Below are 22,546 nucleotides of genomic sequence, written 5' to 3'. Positions count from 1 at the left end.
CAGTTGAATTAATTAATTTTATATAAAATAATTTGTATATTATTATTAAATATTTATATTAAATTGATATACAATTAACTAAAATAAATATATATAATTAATGTGCAAATATAAATATAAATATTAAATTTACTAACTATTAAATTTATTATTAAAAAAATCTAATAAAATAATGATCAGGTCATTCCTTATTTTTGCTTCAGTTTCCCGCAAATTTGCTTTGAAAATTCCCGCCGAAAAAAGTGGACGGACGGACTGACGGACGGCCCCAACTCAAAAATCAAATCAAATGTCGTTTTCCAATTTACTCATTAGAGCACATATAATTTGTGAAAAAACAAAGGCAAATCAACGGTTCACAGTTCAAATTTGAACCCAACGGTAATAATTTATTTTCAAGCTAATTCCCACCTTTGTTTTTAAAGATAATTCCCACCTTCATGCCATGAACCAAATCTAATCTTAATTTCCACTTATTGAAATTTGATCGGCTTTAAAATTATTAATCAAATTGAATTGAAATGGAAAAAAATATTGAAATTAATCGAAATCAAAATATTTGATCAATTGAATTAATCTCAAAATAAAATAAAATTTGTGTTTAAGTTAATTATTTTTTATTTATGGATATAATAAATATAATTTATTTTAATAAAATGATGATTTTAAATTTAATTTAATATTATTAATAAAAATTTAAAAAATAAAATTTTATAAAATGTTTAATAAATAAAAAAAAAATTAAAATATAGGTTCACAATAGCCAATTATTTTCTCATTTGCAGTGTACATGTGCTGTGGTAAATAAATAACTTGGTTAGGTCACCTTCCACTACCCAACCTAATGACTTTTGTGGATTTCCTGGGTATCCCCTTTGATTTTACACTGACCCACATAAATAAATTGCTATAAAATCCCTAAATTATTATCAAATTAATTAGTTAGTTTATAATTTTAAATATTTACATGTATTTATATATTTTTTTGAATGAAATCGGAAAAGTAGAATTTAAAATCTCTTAAATTTATTCAGATATACTTATCACCAAACTAAATCTGTGGGTGCATTTATAATTTAGTTATATGTATTATTTAATTTTTTTTACTAAAGTTTGATTTTCCAAATAGATGTAGGTTTAATGGAATGATTTTAAAATATTGAATTTAAAATTAAATTAGATTTAAAAATTTAAAAATTAAATATTTATAAAAAATTAATACTAAGTTGTCCATGTGATCAACAGATCTAAATATGTGAAACTAACTAGATTTTGGACCATACAGAAAGAAGATGCACATCATCGAATATATTTTTTATATATAAAAAATCCCATTTTTGGTTTTTTAGAAGGAAACAAAGAAATAAAAACAAAATATTAAATAATAAGAAAAGAGAAGCCTAGCTAATAAATCTACAATGCATTTAGCCCTAAATCTAAAAACCAGACAAAGTTGCATAATATGGGATAATGGAAAATCTCATGTCTCAACCTTTTCTAACATTATGTGATCCATGTTCTCCACCACTACATTAATACATCATTCATGCCTTTATTATTATTTTTTTTTAAAAAAATTATATTAATTAAATGATTTAATATTTTTATTGTAGTTATATTTTATTATTTATAGCAGCTATATAATATAATTTTATATCATAAGTAAAAAAAAAATTTCCAGAAACACTAAGAATGAAATCAGTATTCAGTTCAAATCGAAAAAATTAACCGAATTGAATTAATTTAAAAGTTTAGTTTGATTTTTTATTTATTTCAGTTCGATTTGGTTTTTAATTTCAAAAATTTCAGTTATTTCGATTCGATTCAGTTTTAATCATAAAAAATAGAAAAAATTGAATCGAACCGAATAATAGTATATTAGATTAGATTATATTAAAATTAAAATATTGCAATTAAATTTTAAAATACTATAAAAAATAAAAAATTTATTAAAAATTTAAATTTATCAAATTGAATTAAATCAGATCGGTTCGATTCAATTTAATTTATAATTAAAATTAATTCGATTTGATTTTTATAAATACTGAAATTTTAATTTTTATTTTATTTGATTTAGTTTAATTTTAAATCGAAACAAATGAATGTTGATCAGAAAGAAAAAAAAAAATTGTTGGGTTCATGTCAAACACTATTACTTGAACAACAAATTTTGTACAAAAATAAATGAAAAACAACCTTGTAGTTTCACTTTGACCCACATTAAAAAAAGGGTTCTTGTGATTGGCAAGAGAGAAAGTGCGAGAAAACCTAGGAAAAAAAAAAGAAGAAAATAATGAAGCAATAACTAGGAATGAGACAAAAATATAGAAGAAGGTATGGGAAAGACATGGTTGCATAGTTCTATGAGAAAAAAAAGAGTATTAGCATGTGTCGGATAATGCCTTGTTTGGGGAGATATCTTGGAACTTGTCTTCCATTACTTTTTGACTTGATTCCCTCCTCCATGTCTCTGCCATGTCACCACCATCACCATTTCCCTCTTCTCTGCACCCACTTTAATAATAAAATCAACTATGTCTTGCTGGCCTAAATTAGGGTTTTGGGTATTAGATTAATATAAGGATATCCCTCATTATTACTTTTATTCCGACCGGCTTAGTGATCGGACTACTCAATTTTTCTATGGACCTGAGGTTGAAGAGCTGGGACACTGCCGGTCTTGATATTTTAATTATCCCTCTTCTAACTAACCTGGATGATATACACGTGTCACAATATGATGAAGGGGTATATTTTATAGGTAATGGCTTATATTGAAATTTTGGCTACAGTTCAATATGCAGTATGGCCAAGAACTTGACAGATGGAGACATTTACAGATGATGAAGATGCAATTAAGCCTTTCACGAGGTCAGCAGTCTGCACACCAAAAACCTTAAAGGCCCTCCTCCACTTCAGAGCTCAAAGTCCCCACCAAAATTTACTCTCTGCTTCAAAATCTTCTGTTGTGGGTTTTGACTCTGCACAAGTCTCATTTAATATCTCCCACAAAAGCTCATGAACTAAAAATCAAGACTTCACCAAATCATAGTACCCATTCCATTTAAAACTCTTTCAGACTTTAAGTTTCTAGATTTGGGTTCTTGAATTCTGAATCAAATCTACATCACAAATAGCTGGCATGCAAGTTTACAGGTTGCAGATAAGGAGAAGAAAATGACTGCAAAGTTAATTCATTCACATGGAAAACTCTTTATGATTGACATAAAAAATTTTAGAATTTAGCATTATTACATATTACATGATAATGTACATTTGTACACTTCAGAACATGGCTTGATGAACTTTTTTTTTATGCACAAATATGCATGTTCAACAGTTGATGATTTAATAACTTTACACACATTATGCACAATTATAGTAACATATGCAAAAGAATCAGACAACCAAGTAGCTGTGCTTAGATTGAAGAAGGATGTCAAGGAGAAAACGTTGACATCTGGATATAGTTGCAGTTAAGAACTGTTTTGCTTGTCGCTCTTCTCCAGAGATATCTGCAATCCACACATTGAAACCAAACTGTCGTGGTTAGAACAGTTGCTGATTAATAAGTATGCAAGCCAAGACCTTAGCTTCTTTTATTTCTCCCATTCGGTTCTCTATAATTAACTTAGACCTGTCAGATTTGAGTTCTGCCTCCTACTGTATTGAAATATTCGTGGAAATAATAATCAAACGAAATAGAAGAAAGAACTACGAAGTTTGAGAGGCTTATTTCACACCCTGGATAAACTTGAGTTTTTAAGATGGAGGAGCTATCATATTACAGAGTTAGACTATTTTTCTTTTCTTTTTTTGAGCCTGCAACCGAGGATTGGCTCGTGCATATGATATCACTACTTCAAGCAGGAACACTTAAGGCTATGATTGAATCATATCTTAAACAGATGCTCTCAAAAGAAAAACGTTGGTGATTTTTTATGCAATCATACTTGCAGGGAAAAAAATATTAGTTTACCAGGAGAAGATCTTCATCAGTACCAAAGGATTTGCGTGCTTCTTCTAAGCATTTTGATGAGATCCTCTGACTTTTCCTGCATTTTCCCCAAAATTCAATCTTCCACAATGTAAAACTCAATTTGCAAATCACAATTGACATGCCTACAATACAAGTCAAAGGAAGTTTGTGGAAGACACAATTTTTCTGAAGAATTCGCCAAATATCTGATCCGTGCATGATATCATGAAAAATGGATAAAAATTTTTAACTGCTAAAAGGACGTATTTGCCAGCAAGTTTTTGATAGTCCCTTCTTCTCTGGACAAGTGCACTAGGTATGCACAAGAGAGGAGATTTCAAATGGATGTATCCGACTCACAGTTAGATGAACCTAAAACTTTTGAAGTGTGGTCTGAAGATCCTTTACGAATTGTGTCACCTGATATGATGCATATTTGAGTAATTATTTATTACTCCAGCACGAATTTACACATTTTAATTATTCAATAGGGCAAAAAACATTTCATTGCATAGTTATTGGACCCTTCATCTTATCCTTGAGCACCAGTGTTGGATAGAGACTTCAATAACAATAAGAAGGGAAGCAAAGATGATACCTAGAACTGGCAGGATCTCGAATCTCAAACTCATCTGTTCCAGCATCATAACCACATATCACAACATAGTGACCTAATAAAAAAAAGAGCTAGTGTCACCAACTTATCCCCCCGCATAATTATATTGCAAAGAGCAAGCCTGCCAATATTTATTTTTTGAAAAAGTTGTGACAAGTGATTGATCAGGATACATTAATGAACATTTGGAATGTACAGAATCTCATCGCAGTTCGCATTCATAATGATTCATTGTTACAAAGTCAATCATAATCATAGAATTGCATAACCACCACCACCTTGCCATGCCTATAGTGTGCCTTGTGAATCTCTTATTATCAAGATAGGTTAATCCACAGAGATGAGCAGAAACTATTTTCTATTATAAAACACAAACATAATTGTAAGTCTATATCATATTTTATCACAGAGGGGAACAAAAAATGCTACTGCTCACCCGTATAGTTTGAGTTGCTCCCATTCAAGCCTGATAAGATAATATCCTCCATCCAAGACCGGCTAGCATGAAATTTTACGAGAAACAGATAATATTATGCTATTGTTACAATAAAACAAGTCATTCATTACACAATAAGTTAGGCTTTTAGTTTAAATCACACAAATGAATTAGGAGAAAAGGAGAAATTGGCAAATCAAGGTAGCAATATAGGTTCTTATTAAGATGGTGAGAAAAAGAGAATGTCATGGCATTGCAGTATGTTAAAGGACAAAGTAAATCTGGATAGAAAATAAGAAGCAATAAATCATAGAAGATTATACCTTAATTTGTACTGGTCAACCAAAGCAATTGCAATATATTTCCCAGACAAAATCAAGAGAGAAATTTCTTTTTCATTGATTGACCTGCACTGTAAAAGGAAAAGGTTCACAAGCTTAACCTACATAAGCAAATCGAAATAACAAATCAAGGTTTATTTGTTGATATTTACTTTTCTGATTGATCTAACACTGGCCTAAATTTTCAGTGATAAAAATGGCTATAAGATATGTATCAATATTAAGACTTCGGTTGATACTTAAATATTAGGAATTTAATTGATGTCAAAGAACAAAAATATACTGTAACAAAAAAAAAAGGCATTATAGTTAATTGCATTGGTGCTGTTGTGTCAATTCTCATTATTAGCTGTGAATATGAACTTGAGAATATTCGGAAAACACAACCATGTTTGCAATAAAATCTATATATGCCAATTTGATATGTGCCCCAGATGCAAGTCATATACCTGTATATTAATCCCTTCCTCCCGTGCTTTTTGAAAGAGCATGTCCACACGCACCAGATCAGTAGGCAGTTGCTCCTGCACAAAACTAGATTTTTATTGGTATTACAGTGATAACATAAGGGCTTACAGATTATCATCAGTCTAAAAAAAGCATTAGGAAGTATAACAAATATGTTTTCATAATAGCATATTGACAGGCCAGGGAAAAAAAGGCTGAATCCAAATCGCGTTGCGAGGTACTATAACTATCATACTAATATAGAAAACAGTGATTATTGAACATAATCATACATCCCATACCATTATAGAAATGAATATCTTTCAACAAGATAACGTCTAATGAACTTGCATCCAAACATTCTTCAGAACAATTATGGCGAAAAGGAAAAGAAAGGTACATAAATATGACAGAATGTCACCTTGTAAAATGTCTCAGCAGAGTAATTTGGATTTGCACCAATAGTTACTGTGAAGTAGGAAAATTGAACAGAAAACTTCTGCAGTAAATATGCCAGATCAACAGTCCAAATGCTGCAAAAGGACGTCAACAGAAAGGTTCATGGAAAAAAGGTTCAGATCAAATTCACAGGACAGTATAATTGATTTATTTTGTTTACACTTGAATGTAAGAGTCAACCAGCCAAATGATAAGAAGAACACAATAAATAAAATAAAATAAAACACATAAAATGGGAACAGCTGCATCTTGCAGCATAAATGTTCCACCTGAACAACAAACAAATTCTTATATCAAGGTAAATAACTGAAGCAGTGAAAGAGTTTAAGACAATTAGATATCAACTTCTAGAGCTAAAATAAATTTGATTGTGGTTGGAATGGGGAAAAAAAAGAAAACTAGGATTTACAGAAAACCTCTTGATAAAATTTTGAATATGAAAAAGAAAAAATACTACTGATATTTCTACCAGCAACCTTACTTATACCAATTACTAAGTAGGGTAACACCTATTCATAGACTGAAAACTAATCCTAATTAATAAAGATTTAATGGACAAGAATCCTAAATAGAGATGGAAAAAAAAAATCTATAAACAAATAAAAAACAAAGTAAAATCCAAAACTGAAATAGTACTACAGATGCCAGGCCATCAATCTCCTAGGATTAGAGAAAACCTCGGTCCCACAAAAAGTCAGACAGCTGCCTTTTAGCTCCTCCCCAGTAATTCAAGTGCTTTTGGTTGCTGGTCTACTAAGTCACTTCACCAAGAAGCTTTCGTGTTTGTATAGTGATGCTCCCTTCAAAATACCTCAAAAATTGTTGCAAATGTTTTATGTGCTCTTCATTATTGTGGCTATAGATCCAAATTTCATTAAAATAAACCACAATAAAAGAATTCAAGTGAGCCTTGGGTACTTCCATCATAACTCTAATGACTGTTCTTGGCACATTAGAAAGGCCAGATGAAATAACCAACCATTTGAATTGATCATCTGGTGTTTTAAAAGAAGTTTTCCGCACATCTTTGCTCCTTATTCTAATTTGATATTCTCTTCTCTTTAAAACCATCTTAGAAAACAATTCAGAAGTTTCTAATTAATCAAGCATCTCTTCCCATCAAGGAATAGGAAAATTGAAGACTATAATTTTGTTTATAGCATGGCTGCCCACACACATCCTCCATGAGCCACCCTTCTAGTGAGCCAATAAACTGGGCAAGCACTCAAGGGCTTTAACTTTTTCACATCAAACCCCTCTCTTTAGCTCATAGCATAGGACGCATCTATATGAAGGCAGATTTAGGAAAGATGCCCCATGTATTTGAATGCTTTGTAGAGGTGGTAAACTTTAAAATAATCTTCATTAACCAACTCATTCCTTTAGATGTTGGTGAATTTCAGAGACATGAAAGCGACCCAAAAACTAATAGCTTAAAATTTTATTCAAAAGTGTGTTTATTCAATATCTTGACCTTACTAGGACCTCACTCCTCAAATTAAGTTATGTAGCATCCACAGATATACATAAAACTAGATCTGGTTCAAGTCAAAATATTCTCTTAATTTGAGCAGAAAAGCATCCCACTGCCAAACCACAAACGTAGACTGAGTACCAGATGCAAAATAGATGACAGTTGGTCTAGTGACAAACAATTGGAGTAAAGAAAAACCCTTTATATTCTACATAGGTGAACTACATCAAACCCTTAATTTTACTTCCACAAAAACAAGAAACAGAAGTTGCAATTTTGGAAAAATGACAGACCTAGTCGTGCAGCACAATTCTGCCAAGGCTTGGATGCTACAATTGTTGATGCCAATAGTATTCAAAGCCATGAGAACACAAGCAAGGCCACAGTCCCAGGAATGCAGCTGGCTTATGTGTGGAACCTATGTGCACCAAGACAACTTACGGACTCAAAACAAAAAAACAAGTCAAGGAACACTTTACTGAAAATAAGGATTGTCCATCAGAATTGAATTTCTGATTAGCAAACATTAACATTCTACATCAAATTATTAACCCTTAAAAAAAGAGAGACAAAGCCACAGTTCTCTTACTTCAATAAAGAGCGAACAACACAAGACATCATCTTGGCATTTTCTACCACTTGATGATGGCCCGATAAGGTGACATTCTCTAGCATTCACATTATCTGCAACTGAACCATTTAGTTTTGCTTCTGCTTCTTCCACATTAAAAATCTTGCTTAACAGAAAATACAGTGGCCACATCAGCGACCAAATTAAAAATAGAATTCCAGAACCGTGTTAATATTCAAGCATAACCACTGTCTGCTCAATAAATATGCTTCATCTGCTTTCTCTTTTAGTCCTCCAAAAACGTTTTAAAGATTTCACCTGTTGCAGATTCAAGGCACAAAAGATCAAATTTCCAGCACTGACCATTTAAACAAAAATTAGTTAAGATTCCAATTTTTCCAGGTTCAATAAAGAGAATATTTGAAGGTTTAATAACTGCAACTGCTAGATTACCTTCTAACCATGGCTTTACATAAAATAAATTTAGCCACTTTTATGGTTGCATCAAATTGTCCCATTCAAAACTTCTTTGAACTGATATTAGAACATCTAGGAATGTGTTCAAGTGAAAATCCAAAATTTTCATGATTACACAGTTCTATAGAAAAATTAACGCCATGTTTTTTTTGCATTGAAATAGAGCTAATCAAATTGATATCTACGTTAAAAAGAAAAAGTCAACGGATAGATGGAGCTGCAGCTCCACGTTCAAACGACTAGATCATCGAAAAATTTCAAGAACACGATGATTCAAACGCATTAACACCTCCTAATTAAGCTATACATATCAGCTCAAATAGTGATCTGACATGAACTTCCAAAATTGATCAATCCCAATTCAACCAATCTAACGAAGATTTAAGAGAAACCAAACTCAGAATCCATTCTATTATCAAACAAATAGTACCCACAATGACAAATATGTAAACAAATTAACGCAAAAGGAAAAACAGAGCAAAGAGCAGTTCTTTGAAAATATATACAACCGAAAAATAGAAAGGCACATATGTACAAACAGATAAAGAAAGAAGCGCAGAGAAAAGAACACCTTTGGAGGAAAAGGATCACAGATGATAAAGCTATGTCTGATCAACGAAAGGCGGAATCAGCAGCTGTTTATAGTTCTTCTTTTAAATTAAAAAAGAATATTATATGAAGAAAGACATGAAAGAAAAGAGAAACAGAAAATCAAGGAGATGGGAATTTTGGATCGTGTAAAGAGAGTATTGGGTCCTGTTTAGCTACTGAGGTTGCAACTCTTTAGCTGTCGAATGGCTCGTTCGCGGTGGTGAGCGAATGAAATGATTTGGGCTTGAAAATTCGTAGCCCTTCTGGATCACCAAGACAAGGCCATGAAAAACAACTCTATTTAGTAAGAAAATTAATTATTTAAATACAACAATTAAAATATATCTAAAATTAATTTAAATTTGAATTTAATATTTTTTAATTATAAAAAATTTTAAAAGTAATATATTTATTAAATTTGATTATCTCCCAATTTTAATTAATTTAATTTTGAATGGACTAAATGATGGCCATTACCAAATACAAAGACCGGCCCATGACGGTGGTCCACGGCGAGCATTTTAGAAGCCAGCTAAGCTTATGGTGACGTCCAGTATGGGAGGCTGGTCAAGCCCGTGACACCCAATTGGAACCACTGCCAAACTTTGACATTATATAAAGTTAAATAATGTCAAGGTTTCCAAAATTCAAATTGGGTATGATGAAAAATGACGGTTAGTGTTCATTTCATCAAATTGAAACTTGAAGATTTATTATTCCAAAGCATAGCATATGACCTTTTTGAATTTCAATCGGGTCGGGCCAAACATAAATCGAAAAAAAGGTTTTAAATATGAGTAGTCCCTGAATTAAAATTAAAATTTATGGATAATTTACTTAACCTTTGTAGGTTTTGACGATGCAAAAATGCATGAAATAAAAGAATAAAATAGAGAAATTGGGTAAAATATGGAGGTCAGTCTTTTTGAAAAGCGAGAGCAAAAGCATGTTACCTTCTTGTTTCCCATATGTTTAGTTAAAATGGAATTCTTTCTCTTGTTTTTCCATTTCACATTCATTTGAATCATTTTTCAAAATGGAAATATTAGTAAAAATTATGAATCCTTGAAATTTAATTTAGTGTATATACATTAAAAAATAAAAAAATAACATTATAATTGATGATTTAAAATCTAAAAAATAGGATTTTATAAGATTTCTACGAACTTAGAAAAAGGTTAGTCCGTGAGGAAAGTGTTTCTCCTTTTATTCATTTCCTTTTGTTTGTTAGCGACGTGTAACGAAGTTTCCGTCATTGGACCACGTGTCTCTGCCATACGGATCTGAATGTATGAGAATATCAGATTCCTGCTACATGCGTAACGGTCACTTAATTTTTTCCTGGTACGCATGTGGGTGGATTTACCAGTCGGATGGGCTGGCCACTTTCCTTCTTCCGGGCTGGGCTGGAAGATGGGTTAAGGTTGAGCTTAGAGGAGGTCTGATCATTGGGCCGAAAAGGCTGGACCGACTGGATTGAAGAATCTAGGTAGAGCCCGGTCCTACAACTGAGCGGGCTGGACTTGGATCTTGCAGGATACTTAAAAGTTTTCAGATTATGGGCTGTTTTTATGGGTCTGGCCTTAAATCAGGATGAAAAAATCCAGCGGTCATCAATAATATTAATAAATATTAAGAAAATAAAAAAAAAAAGGGAAAAGTTGGCAAAACCATTGCACGAATCTAAAGTCATTGCTTTACCCATCACCAAAACTGCTACATTATAGCTTTTTGGGCACTCGTTGGTGGGTTTTTTTAGCCTTTAGCTTTTTTTTTTGGCAGTGGGAGATGTCGGAAAAGCTAAACACCGAAGGACCACAGAAGGTCTAGGTTTTTTTATTTTATTTTTTAAATAAAAAATTATTTTATTTTTTAAATAAAGAATTATTAAGATTTTTGATGTTTAAGTATTTTTTTTTAAATTTATTTAGAATTTAGTTGGTATTTTGAAAATAATATTTTTTTAAAAATATATTAATTGAAAATTAAGTAAAGAAGTATATTTAATATATTTTAGTCGTAGTAATATAGAGTTTTGAATAGAAAGGATTAATGAAATTATCTTAAATAAATTACTGACAAATAAACAGATTTAAATATTATTTTTCTGATTTACCCTTTAATAAATGGAGCGTTTGTAAAATATTAATTAAATTATATTTATATATACATTTTAAATAAAAAAATATTATTTTTTATTTTTATTTTTATTAAAATTTAATATATTTATCGTTCTTTTTAATTTAATTTTTTTTTGAATTTATTATTTTGTATGATTAAACTAAAAAAACTTGTGAATTAAAAGAAGACCGAATAAATTCTTACGAGGGGCAGTGTAGATAAATAAAGAAAAATAAGAGGGCAAAAGTGTAACTTCAGTCCATCGACGTATCCGTCCTCCCAAAGGCAATGGGCCTTTGTATTTTACAAATATTTTGTACGTATTCTCTACTCAGAGATTGATAGCGAGAGAGAGAGAGACAGGAAATCAAAATCAAAGAGAGACGTTATCCATGGCCTGTTCCATTACTAGTTACCGTTTTCAGCTTCAAAATTAAATTTCAACTGGTGGGTGAGAGAGAAAAGAGAAAGATGGACAAAGAGAATGTGTGTTAACAGCAACCTGAATCTACCATGACCCACACTGTTTGAGCTTTTGGATTTATCTTTTTATGGGGTTTAATTTATATGAGTGAAAGAAGTTGTTTTTGGTGAATCTTACATGAATCTGAGCTTTTGGGTTTCGAAAAAATTTCTGCTTTTTCATCAACAATGGAAAGTATGGTGAACAGGAATGGTGCAGCAGGAGGATATGAGATGAGGAAAAATGGGTCTGAGTCAGTGACCGAGTCAAGAGATAGCAGCAGCTCGAGTCCTGAGTCTAGTTCTACTGAAGGAGTGAAGACTGTTGGGTGTGATTCTCCTTCTCCTTTAGGATGGCCGATAATGAAAGCTGGAGATTGCAAGGACTCATCAGCCACTGGTGGAAATGATGATCAAGAGAAAACCAATTTTCAGGGTTCCAAGTTTAAAAAGCTGAGCTCAAAGATTTCAGGTTGGTATTTGTGTTTCCCTTTTCGTTATTTTCTTTTTTCAAATTTTAAATGCATCTGTTCTTGAATATTAAATAAGAGTGAGATTTTGAAAGAACTTCAATTCCAAGTCTATTCGACTATATGAAACTCAAACTTCAAAAGCAAAATTTTCAAATTGACATTTCTTTATTAATCATGGTACACATCTTCTTCTTTTTTTTCTTTTTTTTTCTTTTTTTTTTTTTATAAAAAAACAAATTTCTTTTATAAAATAATCATTGGGTTAAATTTATTTTTAGTAATTTTGTTGGGTAAATTTGGTGCAGAGATTGATATGATGAAGGAGAGGTTCGCAAAATTGCTGCTTGGTGAAGACATGTCAGGGTCTGGGAAAGGTGTTTGCACAGCTTTGGCTCTCTCAAATGCCATTACTAACCTCTGTGGTAAGCTTTCTTGTCTAAGTTTATGTGTAAACCATTCTAAAAATTCTAAATTTTATTGTAATTTAATCTTGGTTTTGCAACAAGCAGTTACTGTTTTTGGACAATTATGGAGACTGGAGCCACTGCCTTCAGAGAAGAAATCAATGTGGAGAAGAGAGATGGAGTGGCTTCTTTGTGTTGGTGATCACATTGTGGAGTTAATACCATCTTGGCAAACATTTCCTGATGGCAGTAAGCTTGAAGTAAGTCTAATTCTAGTGCCATTTTGATTCAGAATTACAAATATAATTTGCTTAATCTGTCAAGGATCCATTCTACATCATTATAATCTATTATCAAGTGAAAAAGCATAGGATGTTAAACAAATGTTGTTCATATTAGATAAATTTCTTTCTTTATTAGCATGCAGGCAATTTGTGTCAGAAAAAAAAAACTTACGAGACATTAAAAATGCAATCAAAATCTAAGGAATTTAGTTACCATGAATCATTCTTAATTTTCCTGTTCTTCCTTTTCCAAAGTTAAATAATTTTCTGCCTTTGTAGGTCATGAATTGCCAGCTGAGATCAGATCTTTCCATCAATCTCCCAGCTCTGCATAAACTGGACAATATGCTTCTTGTAAGATTTAGGCATTAGTTGTTTTGGGGGGCATTTGTGAACTTGTGGTAGCCTGAATCATTAACCTTTTGAACCTTCAATGGCAGGAAATACTAGATAGTTTTGCCAATGCAGAGTTTTGGTATGTTGATCAAGGTATTGTAGCATCAGGTGCAGATGGGTCAAACTCTTTCTGCAAAGCAATTCAGAGGCAAGAAGAGAAGTGGTGGCTGCCTCTACCCCGTGTTCCGGCAGGTGGTCTTAGTGAAGATTCAAGAAAGCAGTTGAACTACAAACGCGAATGCACAAACCAAATACTAAAAGCTGCAATGGCGATCAACAACATTGCTTTAGCCGAAATGGATGTCCCTGATTCATACTTGGAGTCACTTCCAAAGGTATGGCTTTTAAACTTGTTTTCTCCACTAGATTGTACTAAATTTACTATGCTTCTTCATCACTGTAAAGCGCGTTACAACATTTAGTTCTTTTGATTTGTTTTTCAGAATGGGAGAGCTTGTTTAGGAGACCACATATACCGGTATATTGCTTCGGAGCAGTTCTCTGCAGAATCCCTGCTTGATTGCCTGGAATTGAAAACTGAGCATGCCGCTCTAGAAATTGCAAACCGTGTGGAATCTGCAGTATATGCAATGCGTAGGAGAACTTCTAATCCGAAGGCCACTGCGAAGTCATCATGGGAGATGGTCAAGGACTTGATGATCGACGTAGACAAGAGGGACCTGCTTGCAGAGAGAGCAGAAAGCCTTCTGCTTTCCTTGAAGCAGCGGTTTCCTAGTCTAAGCCAGACCACCTTGGACACTAGCAAAATCCAATTCAACAAGGTTGGCTTCTCTCTTTCAACTCGCTTCTAGTTCCACCTAAGTGCATTATCTTAACAGGACTTGTTCATCAAAAAAATTTCAGGATGTTGGAAAGTCCATCCTTGAAAGCTATTCAAGAGTTCTGGAGAGCTTATCATTCAACGTCATAGCTCGTATTGATGATTTATTGTACGTGGATGACTTGATTAAACATTCAGATAAAATATCAGTTCCAACAGTCAGTGTCATTGCTCACAAGAATGTTTCGATCCCTTACTCGGTGCCTGTCTCAGGCACTCCATACAAAACATACTTTTCTCCAGCGCCGCGTATTAGTCCTGCAAGGGGAGAGCGAACTCCATTTCTCCACAGCATCACCACCTCCAACAACAGCCACAAGCCTAATCGTCGAGGCTTTGGAGTGAAAAAAGTGTTGACGAATTATCTTGGTGTTGATACAAAACCGAAGATCTGTGGTAGTTCAACTGAAACAACATGTCCTAATCCAAATGGCACAGAAGGTGGAGGACATGAAAGTGGGATAACAACGGCATGTCTTAATCACTCAAAGCAACTCAGCTAAGAGTTTGGTGGATAGAAAAGAATGAAATATTAGATTGAGAATTAGGAACTGTTGATGGTAGATGGGCTCCTACTGTAACAAATCATTTGTTTGTTTGGATTATTGATTCTTATATGTTACATTAAATCAGTATTTATTTAATTTTTTTCAAAAAATTTTGTGTATATGAATGTATGTGGTTGTAACTGAGAGCAGACAGAAATTGAGTTTTGATTGTTCTTGTTCAGACATGGAAGTCAAGTGAAAGAAGGGACCAAAAAGTTAGAAAAACGGGGCATTCCGAGAATTGAACTCGGGACCTCTCGCACCCTAAGCGAGAATCATACCACTAGACCAAATGCCCGCTGCTGTTCAACTTGGAAGCCTGAAACTATATCAAGATAGCATTAGATTTATTTCTAATACTTTATTATAGTAATATAGGGAATGATTAATAAATTTTTAAAACATTTATCAAAGTTGATCAACTAATAAATTGAGCATCTCAATGGAGCATTTCCTTTCTCTTTTGGACAAAGCACCAAACGATAGCGTATTATACACTCCGCCATTTTTCCTTGCGCCTGAGTCCTGACCCAATTATTCTCTCTGGTAAGCCACTTCCTTCACTTATTTCCTGCTTCGCAGGACAGTGACAGAACAAACCCTTTACTCAACCGTCCGTTCAAATTTCAGATTCACCAATCAGCTCAGATCATTTTCAATCACCATGACCACCAGCATCCACATCACCGCCCTTGACGGTATCGTCAATGTGAACTCCCTCTTCACTCTCGCCGTCTTCGTCGGCCTCGCCTGGAACCCAACCGACCCCAACAGCTCCCTTATCACCGATCCCACCTCACCTTGCGCCGCCGGCTCCACCATCGTCGAGAACATTGTCTCCTATCATGTCTTCTCCTTCAGTTCCTTCCTCTTCTCCAGCTTGATCGCTCTTGCACTCAAGCAAGCTCTTCGGATCTCCAAAACCACCGATTTTCACTCTCATTCCCATCACTTACCCGAGTTCTTCGTGCGAGTGAACAAGAACTCATTGCGGGTCGGGATGCTGGCTTCGGGTGTCGGTTCGGTTATCGGATGCGTGTTCTTAATGCTGGCATTGATTAATGTGGTTCAGTTCAAGCTCGGGACTTTGGCTTGTGGAAGTGGGTATAGCTTCGCTGCGGTTGTGCCACTTGTGATTTTTGTCCCTCTTGCTCTCTTGATTTATGTCTGTATCGTTTTGTATGCTTTTACTCGATGATCTTTATTCTTTAGAATGATTTGTAAATTAATGTATCAATGAGTTTTGTACGTCTTCTATGAAGATGTTATGGCTGAGCTGAAATTCAAAATGGAAGTGCTTTTACTTTCACGTAACAATTTGGAAAGATGCTTCATTTTTCTATGCTTCAATTTGAATTGATGGGGTTTTTAGTAGCGGAGAGATGAATGGGTAGTGGTTGGGAGTTAGAAATAAAATATTTATATTAGTAGAAAAGGGATGATATTTGAATTTGCAAAATTGCAGGTTTGAGATGAGATGAATTTTTCTGTGTATTGATTGGAACTGTGTGATACTGTTTCTTCTGAACTGTCTCTGAAAATGGACAAGGAGAGGACTATGGGACCTCCAAGATCTTTTCCAGGGAACTCCAAGTTCTGAAAATGCATATGTTGTGAAGCTTATTTCTACCAATTTATGTAAAAGGCTATCCTCTACTAATTAGCTGCATTTTCAAATCATTACCTAGCTATGCAAAACTTTTACTTTTTGCTCGTCATGTTTTCCATGCTGTCTTTTTTGAATTTTTCTGCTCTGTTTGTTTAATTTTAGTTGACACATGCAAACACACACTTGACGAGAATAAAAGAAAAACAAAACTACAACGTGAATCGACTCTTTAGATTCTATGGGTGCTCACTATGAACAGAGAACAAATAGTAGAGGCACAAAAATAGCAAGATTAAAATACCCACTCATTTATGCTCAAAATAACAGCACATCTGTGTTTATATATCCATTAGGATGTTTTAGAACTTTTCCAGCTATCTACTGAACTACCAGAACTAACTAATTCAGTGACAAATTTTGGCACCACTTTGCTGTCTAAGCTAAACTAACAGTTACTGCTGTGATAAGTTATGTCACTAATAATTTCTTCACACCAGCTCGTTCATATTTGATTCCAATGGTTATTAGTTTGAATGGCCCTGAGCTCTTGTAAAGTAGATGAGAATGGGGAAGACTAGCCATTGAGCTGCTCCCTTTCGCGTTAATTCCTTGTGCATCTTTGGTGCTTGAATTTTTCCTCAACCAGGAGTGGGTATCATGAACTATGAAGCCAGTGTAGGTGCAGATGGCTGTATATTTGATAATTCTGTGGGCTCAATGCAGCGTGACAAGGGGATGGTGAGTGAACTGAGGCTTTCATGTCTTGGAGAAAATTGTGGTGCTCTAGGCAGATCATATGTAGTGGATTCCTTGTTGTCAACTTCTTATGAAGATCTCTTCTTTGCTCCCTCAGGGATAAAAAGGAAATGGGGTGGTTGCAATGCCTATAGTTAGCACTAGCCTCATAGGCTTGAAATGGCCATTTAAGTTTTGGCTTTGTTTATGGAAGGGGTAGGTGCTGCAATAAATAATTCTACAATGCTTCTAGTGCTGTCTCCACTATGGCTAATGGAATTCACGTGTAAGCATCTTTCATTTGCTAGTTTCACTATAAAATCCTATGAGATTGAGAATTATTTGTGCTTTGAATTGAATTTGAAATTAGAAATGGCAGCTCTCTTGAAATCTCTTTGCTTGGTGATCGTTCTTGTCATTCTTGGATTTGCAGAGATTAATCGAGTTGATGGAGCTGGAGAATGTGGGAAATCCACAACTCCTGACAGAGAAGCTTTCAAGCTGGCACCCTGTGCATCAGCAGCGCAAGATGAAAATGCTCCAGTTTCTTCCCAGTGCTGTGCTCAGGTAAAGAAAATTGGCCAGAACCCAGCCTGCCTTTGCGCTGTTATGCTTTCTAACACAGCAAAGAGTTCGGGAGTCAAGGCAGAAATTGCAGTCACCATTCCCAAAAGGTGCAACTTAGCTGATCGTCCTGTGGGTTACAAGTGTGGAGGTTCGTTTGCATGTTCACCATTTTTCAATTCATTTACCTTTTCTTCCCATTTTTCATATTCAAATCCCAATTTGAGCTACAGCTTCTTCAATAATAACCATTTAAATTGGCTTGTATCTTGCAGCTTACACATTGCCTTGAAGAGCAATATCAGTCATGGTGCTCTGTAATATACTTGCTTCTACGAATGTTCCGGAGTCTGCAGCTTTGCAGCTAGTTCCCTTCTAGCTAACAAATGACAGTGACATCCAGGAATCTGATAATAAATAAACTTTTAATGTTTAATTTCCATTTTGCTTTTCTGTTTGCCAGTTATTTATGCTCTATATGATCTCTGGCTATGAAATTAATTATGAGACTATTTTATCTATTTTTAAAAATATATAGACTAATTAATTACTTTCGTTATACTGTTCGAACTAGAAAGCAAGTTTTTCAATAGGAAATCATGGTTGAGTACATGGATGATAAGGTTAACTATGCAAAAGAGCAAAAGAAACATAGTATACAAGAAGCAAGGCATCAGCCTCCCAGAACAAAATATCAGATCTTGTGTAAAAACACAAGTAGGGTAAAGAAGAACCCAACATCACAAACATATGATGCCCCAACAAAAGTACTCAACATATAATTATCATCTTATTTTCTTAGTATGAAGTTTGATCATAGCCATCATTCCTGTGTCATATCAAACAAACAGACAGAATATTTTAGTAAACTGAATGATGGGTCAAAGGAAAAAAAAAAAAAAAATCAACCACCATGCTACATTTTTAAAGTTTATTAACCATTATAAAATTATCACCTCAATATTATTAAGGTAATAGTTTGATAATAATTTACACTTACAGCTTTATTTCGGTGGTAAATGCATACGAGAGATTTGAGGTTCTACTCTCTTAATTTTTAATTTTTATTTAAAAAAAAAAATAATTTAAAATTACTGTAAATTTAACTATATAATATAATATATTATAATAAATAATTTATTTTATATTAATGAATTATAATTTTAATTATATTTTTTTATTATAAAAAAAGTAAATTACTATCTTATTCCTCAACCATTATTATAAACTTATAATTACAGTTTAAGTATATGAGATAATAATTTATTATCGTTGTTTTAGATATAATTTTTTATAAAAGTTTAATTAATTTATGCCGTTTGAATTTAATTAAATTAAAATAGAAGGATGAGATTGTATGAGCTAAATAATTGACGAAAAGACTAGCTAACCTTAGCTTATAGATGCTGAATTTTACACATGTGGGTCTAGAGTTAATAGTAGAGTGAACCTGCAGAAAACCATTTGTTCCAAATTGATCAGATTATCATAATTTTCATTAATTAAAAAAATAATTAATTAAGAAGTATATTGTTAATATACCCTGCCACCAATTCCCTCTTGAAGCACTGTTTGAATTGTTGCCGTTGGGATCATCAGTTTTGTCATCTTTCTTCAACTGTTCATTAAAAAGAAAAGGAAAGAAAATCAGTTCCTCGTAGATTCTTATGCAATATAATAATTTGGTTCGTAGTTTTACACTCACAATATGGTGAGATTCAGAGTTCTTAGTCCTTGGAGAATAATTTTCTTGGCCACCATAGTAGATAGACGAGCTGAAATAACAGGGTTCTGGTGTTTCATTTTCATAAACACAACTCGTATCTTTGCCAATGCTACCTCCCTTATTGCTTTGACTGGAATTATCTGAGAAAAAAAACCCAATTATTATTTTTTTTTTTTATAATCGACTCTATCTGAAAATTGGCCACCTAATCACTGTTGATGACACTTTGTTCACAGACAGCTTGATTGGTAATAAACTTAAAAAGAATCTAAACATGAACAAACACATACCTGGATTATTCCCATATTTGCTATTCCCACCTTGATTTCCCATAATTCCTGAAGAGTCTCTTCCCAGCCCCTAAAATTTGAACCATAAAAATCAAAAGAAAAAGCAAAATTTATCAAGTTCAATTCTTTTTTATCTAAATATTGAAAAAAAATTGCAATATAGTTATTATTCCACCATGTGTTGTATTATGACATGAAGCTATCATCTTTATCAATGGTGATTAATGAGCTAAAATAAAATAAATAAGAACACCCACAAGCACAAAACACAAATGGATCCAGAGAATAATCTGAAAGAAGAGGAGAAAAGCGCAATACCGTGGAAGAAGAAGAGAAAATAGACCCAAAAAGACTTGATGAAGATGAAGAAGAACCCCTAGGGCCAAAAATATGATCAAAAGAAGAAGCACCACTCTGCTGCCTCTTGTTTTCCATGCTACAGATAATAAATCAAGACAATAATACTACTGTTTCTGAAAAAAAACCTTAAACTTTTCTCTGTCAGCCAACGAACAAAACTATATCTATCTATTTAAGCAGCTATAACGACCCAAAAAAAGACAGGCAGCAGTAATGGATGGATAAGATTTGCAGAAGGTGAAAAAAAGAAGAAAAAAATAGGAGCAAACAGAGAGCACGTGAAGATAGCAGATGTGGAGATAGCTTAGAGCAAACCATCTCTGCAATTTATAAGCCCCATGCAAGAAATCGACGGTCTCTTTGGATTCTTGTGCCCAAGCAAAATTCTTCCCCGCATCCGAAAGTACTACCAATAAAAAAATTAAAACTTTATATGAGTCTCATAATATTTTAATCCATGTGCCTTTCTTCAATTATCCTTGGACATATGGGTTCTTCATCTAAACTCCAAGTGGAAAATCCTGTCATCTCCAACCCCTTGTTGCCACGTGTCGTCCATGCCCATATCTTTGACTCTGTTTTGCTGTTAGTTTCATGCATGAAGATAATATTATCGGATAAGGTCGTTGCACATCAACTTGGGCTAGCTCGTGGGATATAATAATATTTTGCCATCTTTTGCAAGAAATGGTTGGTTGACCCTTCATCTAATTCTTTTTCTTTTTTGCTTTCTCTCTTCGTTCATTTGCTGAAATCGAAGAAGATACCTTCATATCTATACCATGCAATGAAGGCGGTACTTGTTCTACAAACCTTGCAAGAATCAATGGCGGAATATATGTTTTATCAAAGAAACAGGGAGTATGTTTTCACGTGTGTCTGCATGGCTTTCTTTAAGCTTTATCATGTTCCATGTACTTAGCAATGTTTTTGGATTTGTGATCCGTGATCAATTGTTTATCTTTAACTGTTGCTGAATGGGATATTGAGTTCAAGTTGCAGCTATAAAATTTTAAAGAAAGAGGATAAAGATAATCTAAATATATAGATTCATAATTTAAATGTATATAATTTTATATAAATTTTTCAACTTATTAAAAAATAATATACATATTAATTTTTTATATAATAATCGATTACCGTCGGATCTCATCACTCCTGAACAAGTGCGAGTCCAAGAAAGTAAACCCATGGGACTTTCTTTAGTTAACATGTCCATTATCTTAAGTCTTGACTTAAGCGCACGGAACAGACCGGATCGTCCGTGAATTCAGATTCGATAAGAAGATATTCAGGTTGGTGATGTGATGTGATGAAGGATAGCAGGTCCAATTACTTTGCAGTCCTACGGATTAAATGACCGCTTGGTGTGAAGAAGGAGTCTGACACTTCCGTACATATGGATCTGCGTGACAGAAACATGTGGCACTATAACAGAGAGACCGTTAGAAATCACTAGCAGACAAAAAAAAAAGAAAAGGAATACTTTTTTCTCCGTCTAAACTTACACATATTATAAAATTTTATTCTCTAGATTTTAAAATATCAATAATAATAATATATAATACTTGTTAAATGTAGAAAAATTCTGGAACTTCTGAGGTCAAGAAATAAGAAATTTAATGCAAATGGAACAAAATGGGTGAGGACCGAGGAATATATTCTATTGAGAATAGAAATAAAAAAAACAAAAGAAAAAGAAATAAAAAAAAAGGAAATGTGAAAAGTTGGCTGGAAATTTAATGCATGGAAAATAAAAAAGTCAAAATGACATAAATATATATAAAGGAGATTTACAATTTAGTCTCTGAATATTGTCATTATTAACAAGTTAGTTCATGTATTTATAGAAACATGTTAAAACGTCTTTATCTTTTCTTTCCGTCAACAAAATAGTCATTCTGTCTATTTTTGCAGTTAAAAATATAGTAAAAGACTAAATTATCCCCATTATTTTCCTCCACCTCCTTCTCTTCCTCCTCCTCCTCCTTCCTTTTCTTCTTCATCAATTCTTCCTCCTTCTTCTGCTTCTTCTTCTGCTTCTGCTTCTCCTTCTGCTTCTTCTTCTTTTTCTTCTTCTTCTTCTTCCTCTCCTTCTTCTCCTCCTCCTTCTTCTTCTTCTTCTTTTGCTTCTTTTGTTTCTTTTTCTTCTTTTTCTTCTTTCTCTTCTCCTTCTTCTCCTTTTTCTCCTTCTTCTTCTTCTTCTTTTTCTTCTTTTTTTTTCTTCTTTTTCTTCTTTCTCTTCTTCTTCTTCTCATTCTTTTTCTTCTTTTTCTTCTTTTTTTCTTCTTCCTCTTCTTCTTCTTCCTCTTCTTCTTCTTTTTCTCCTTTTTTGGAGGAGG

At 33.4% G+C, this 22,546-nt stretch overlaps 5 protein-coding genes and 1 non-coding gene across 9 annotated transcripts; 3 read left to right on the top strand and 3 right to left on the bottom strand.

Moving 5' to 3' along the window:
- Positions 1–3,193: 3,193 nt before the first annotated feature.
- Positions 3,194–9,647, bottom strand: LOC110619627 (guanylyl cyclase 1). Of its 4 annotated transcripts, XM_021763147.2 has the most exons (10): positions 9,372–9,643; positions 8,342–8,641; positions 8,046–8,170; positions 6,241–6,352; positions 5,822–5,896; positions 5,355–5,443; positions 5,032–5,093; positions 4,578–4,650; positions 3,980–4,055; positions 3,194–3,515 (listed from the first exon to the last, which is right to left on the bottom strand). In XM_021763147.2, exons 2-10 carry the CDS (start codon positions 8,513–8,515, stop codon positions 3,477–3,479), a joined length of 825 nt encoding a protein of 274 aa, XP_021618839.1. In that variant the 5' UTR covers positions 8,516–8,641; positions 9,372–9,643; the 3' UTR covers positions 3,194–3,476. The 4 variants fall into 4 exon arrangements, with proteins under 4 accessions (XP_021618839.1, XP_021618841.1, XP_021618842.1 ...); XM_021763149.2 differs by lacking the exon at positions 4,578–4,650 and having other exon boundaries at positions 9,372–9,647; XM_021763150.2 differs by lacking the exon at positions 9,372–9,643 and having other exon boundaries at positions 8,046–8,188; positions 8,342–8,484.
- Positions 9,648–11,851: 2,204 nt separating this feature from the next.
- On the top strand, positions 11,852–15,030 carry LOC110619530 (rop guanine nucleotide exchange factor 5). The gene is made up of 7 exons (XM_021763041.2): positions 11,852–12,446; positions 12,753–12,869; positions 12,957–13,111; positions 13,415–13,489; positions 13,576–13,866; positions 13,975–14,313; positions 14,396–15,030. Exons 1-7 carry the CDS (start codon positions 12,164–12,166, stop codon positions 14,873–14,875), a joined length of 1,740 nt encoding a protein of 579 aa, XP_021618733.1. The 5' UTR covers positions 11,852–12,163; the 3' UTR covers positions 14,876–15,030.
- Positions 15,031–15,146: 116 nt separating this feature from the next.
- TRNAP-AGG lies at positions 15,147–15,218 on the bottom strand. The gene has a single exon. It is a non-coding gene; the product is annotated as a tRNA-Pro (tRNA).
- Positions 15,219–15,372: 154 nt separating this feature from the next.
- Positions 15,373–16,270, top strand: LOC110619531. Its single transcript, XM_021763042.2, has one exon. The coding sequence runs from the start codon at positions 15,585–15,587 to the stop codon at positions 16,116–16,118; it is 534 nt and encodes a 177-aa protein (XP_021618734.1). The 5' UTR covers positions 15,373–15,584; the 3' UTR covers positions 16,119–16,270.
- A 1,186-nt stretch (positions 16,271–17,456) lies between these two features.
- On the top strand, positions 17,457–18,270 carry LOC110619533. The gene is made up of 2 exons (XM_021763043.2): positions 17,457–17,979; positions 18,104–18,270. The coding sequence occupies exons 1-2, from the start codon at positions 17,472–17,474 to the stop codon at positions 18,118–18,120; spliced, it is 525 nt and encodes a 174-aa protein (XP_021618735.1). The 5' UTR covers positions 17,457–17,471; the 3' UTR covers positions 18,121–18,270.
- A 163-nt stretch (positions 18,271–18,433) lies between these two features.
- Positions 18,434–20,642, bottom strand: LOC110619534. The gene is made up of 7 exons (XM_043958494.1): positions 20,520–20,642; positions 20,163–20,280; positions 19,845–19,914; positions 19,534–19,694; positions 19,371–19,446; positions 19,220–19,278; positions 18,434–18,657 (listed from the first exon to the last, which is right to left on the bottom strand). The coding sequence occupies exons 2-6, from the start codon at positions 20,277–20,279 to the stop codon at positions 19,262–19,264; spliced, it is 441 nt and encodes a 146-aa protein (XP_043814429.1). The 5' UTR covers position 20,280; positions 20,520–20,642; the 3' UTR covers positions 18,434–18,657; positions 19,220–19,261.
- Between the last annotated feature and the right edge of the window lie 1,904 nt (positions 20,643–22,546).

The sequence above is a fragment of the Manihot esculenta genome, chromosome 7 (assembly GCF_001659605.2).
Source record: "Manihot esculenta cultivar AM560-2 chromosome 7, M.esculenta_v8, whole genome shotgun sequence".
Classification (NCBI taxonomy): domain Eukaryota; kingdom Viridiplantae; phylum Streptophyta; class Magnoliopsida; order Malpighiales; family Euphorbiaceae; genus Manihot; species Manihot esculenta.
The sequence above is the reverse complement of the archived record's forward strand: the minus strand, read 5'-3'. Positions and strand labels throughout refer to the sequence as shown.

Excerpts from the sequence above, each read along its gene's own strand:
- LOC110619627 (XM_021763147.2), bottom strand. The coding sequence starts at position 8,515 with ATGTGGCCACTGTATTTTCTGTTAAGCAAGATTTTTAATGTGGAAGAA. Across the intron at positions 5,897-6,240 it reads CTGCTGAGACATTTTACAAG|GAGCAACTGCCTACTGATCT; the intron begins GTGACATTCTGT and ends AGTTTTGTGCAG. Across the intron at positions 5,094-5,354 it reads GTTGACCAGTACAAATTAAG|CCGGTCTTGGATGGAGGATA; the intron begins GTATAATCTTCT and ends ATTTCATGCTAG.
- LOC110619533 (XM_021763043.2), top strand. The coding sequence starts at position 17,472 with ATGGAAGGGGTAGGTGCTGCAATAAATAATTCTACAATGCTTCTAGTG.
- LOC110619531 (XM_021763042.2), top strand. The coding sequence starts at position 15,585 with ATGACCACCAGCATCCACATCACCGCCCTTGACGGTATCGTCAATGTG.
- LOC110619534 (XM_043958494.1), bottom strand. The coding sequence starts at position 20,279 with ATGGAAAACAAGAGGCAGCAGAGTGGTGCTTCTTCTTTTGATCATATT. Across the intron at positions 19,915-20,162 it reads TTTTCTCTTCTTCTTCCACG|GGGCTGGGAAGAGACTCTTC; the intron begins GTATTGCGCTTT and ends TTCAAATTTTAG. Across the intron at positions 19,447-19,533 it reads ACTCTGAATCTCACCATATT|TTGAAGAAAGATGACAAAAC; the intron begins GTGAGTGTAAAA and ends TTTAATGAACAG.
- LOC110619530 (XM_021763041.2), top strand. The coding sequence starts at position 12,164 with ATGGAAAGTATGGTGAACAGGAATGGTGCAGCAGGAGGATATGAGATG. Across the intron at positions 13,112-13,414 it reads CTGATGGCAGTAAGCTTGAA|GTCATGAATTGCCAGCTGAG; the intron begins GTAAGTCTAATT and ends CTGCCTTTGTAG. Across the intron at positions 14,314-14,395 it reads GCAAAATCCAATTCAACAAG|GATGTTGGAAAGTCCATCCT; the intron begins GTTGGCTTCTCT and ends AAAAAATTTCAG.